Genomic DNA, 1932 nt, shown 5'->3' with positions numbered 1-1932 from the left:
GGAATTGTTTTTTTTTTTTTTTTATTTTTTTAATTGTTAAGTTTTCACGTAGCCAAAATTTTTTCTCCTTCTTTTAATTCCTTACTTGATTCAAATTTTGTTTTGTGTTATTTCAGAATTTACCTCCTTTTTTTTTCAAACCTTTACATTTGGTAAGACTTGAAAGGATTGGAACATTCTTATTTTTTGCATACGAGCGTGCGACATTCACAAACAGTTCACTCACTTTGCGGGTTGCCTTCTACAAGCGCAGATATTGCTAAGTAACCCGCCGACACCTGACCAGCAGAAAAAAAAAGCCACATAAATATATACATTAAATATATTTATTTATATATTTTTATTTTGCGACGTGCGTACATTCCGCGCCCTTCCCTCTCTCCCTTCTGTTTGCGCCAAAATGGTGAAGAACAACATAGCAAAGTCCGATGCACACAATAGAAGGGATGGGCTGACGATGGACCAAGGCGGAATGTTCGATAATTTTTTCGAATGCATGAATGAGCAAATGAACAGAATTGACAGATACCACGAGGACATGAGCAGAATGATGAACTCACTGAGAACTCATTATTTTAATGATGAGCTTTCCAAATATTTCCCCAGCAGGAGATCCCTCTTAGACTATGATTTAGGAAATGCCAGAAGGAACGATATGTTTTTTGCCCAGCCCAAAATGTTTTTAATGGAAGAATTCAAAAAAATTCCACCAATGGACGTCATTGATAAGGACAAAGAAATTGAGATAAAAATAGACGTTCCTGGGTTGAACAAAGATAACGTACAGATTAATTTATATAACAGAAATTTGGAAGTTAGTGGGGGCTTCAAAAAAACAGAAGAGACGAGGGATGATAAACAGAGGTATTATCTCAAGGAGAGATCACAGACGTCTTTTTATAGGTCCTTTCTGCTCCCCGAAAATGTGTGCGAGGACAATATTAAGGCCACCTTTAAGGATGGGATTTTAAAAATTGACATTCCGAAGAAGGCTGTGCTTCCCGAGAAAAAAAAGAAAATCGAAATTCATTGAATTCTCTCCTACTTGGGGGCGATGCCAATGGCAATTTTGATTCCGTTTGATTTTGTATTTATGTGTTAATTGTACTATAGTGTACATTATTTTTTCCTTTTTTTTTTTTTTTTATTTATTTTATTTTTTTTTACCGTATATTAAACTACTATCCCTTTTAATAACAAGTGTAACAGTTATTGATTACACGTGTTTTTTCCTAAACATGATTGATAACCTTTAAGGAGAAGGTGTGTAATTATTTTTTCGCCATTTTGTACAAACTCTTGGAGGTTCATAAAATATATGTGTGGCGTCTATTCCCATCTATAAACTCGTAAGGGGATTTTTCTGCCCATTTAGACTTCTACATACGTCGAACATATCGATTATGTTAAGGTGTGTGCAATTGGAGGTGAAAACGTGGGAATACGTGCAACAATTCGGGAGCTTCAAATGGAGGAGTGGTCGGGAAACACCTCTTGAAGCATTCAGAAGGAAAAAAAAAATAACAAATTGGAATAATATATCCCACTTTGAGGGTGCGGGAAGCAATTGCTTATTTTTTCGAAAGTGGCGCGCGGCTGTAAAATGAAGCACGCGAAGGACTATATACAGACACATGGGAAATTTGCACGACGGAGATCTTGTATTTTGGGGATAAAATGTGGAGCTGCAATAATAATCGAAAATACACACAAAAAAGAAAAAAAAGGTCATCTCTCTTTTTTCGAAATGTTAGGCATACTATTTTGTAGCATAAACAAATCGGCCAGTTTTTCCATTTGGAAAATTTCCACGTTGGCGTTAATTTAACAATTCGCTTTCGCGCGAGGGAAGATAAAGCCATTTTATTTGCCATAAGGTTTTTTTTTCTTCTCATTTTTTTTCTTCCCTTTTCTTTTCTTCCTTTTCTTTTC

General features: G+C 35.6%; 1 protein-coding gene across 1 annotated transcript; it reads left to right on the top strand.

Annotated features, from left to right (window-relative positions):
• Window positions 1–400: 400 nt before the first annotated feature.
• PCYB_141400 (heat shock protein) lies at window positions 401–1033 on the top strand (the record flags this gene model as incomplete). Its single annotated transcript, XM_004224611.1, has 1 exon — window positions 401–1033. One exon carries the CDS (start codon window positions 401–403, stop codon window positions 1031–1033), a length of 633 nt encoding a protein of 210 aa, XP_004224659.1.
• Between the last annotated feature and the right edge of the window lie 899 nt (window positions 1034–1932).

Source organism: Plasmodium cynomolgi, chromosome 14 (assembly GCF_000321355.1).
Source record: "Plasmodium cynomolgi strain B DNA, chromosome 14, whole genome shotgun sequence".
Classification (NCBI taxonomy): Eukaryota; Apicomplexa; class Aconoidasida; order Haemosporida; family Plasmodiidae; genus Plasmodium; species Plasmodium cynomolgi.
The sequence above is the reverse complement of the archived record's forward strand: the minus strand, read 5'-3'. Positions and strand labels throughout refer to the sequence as shown.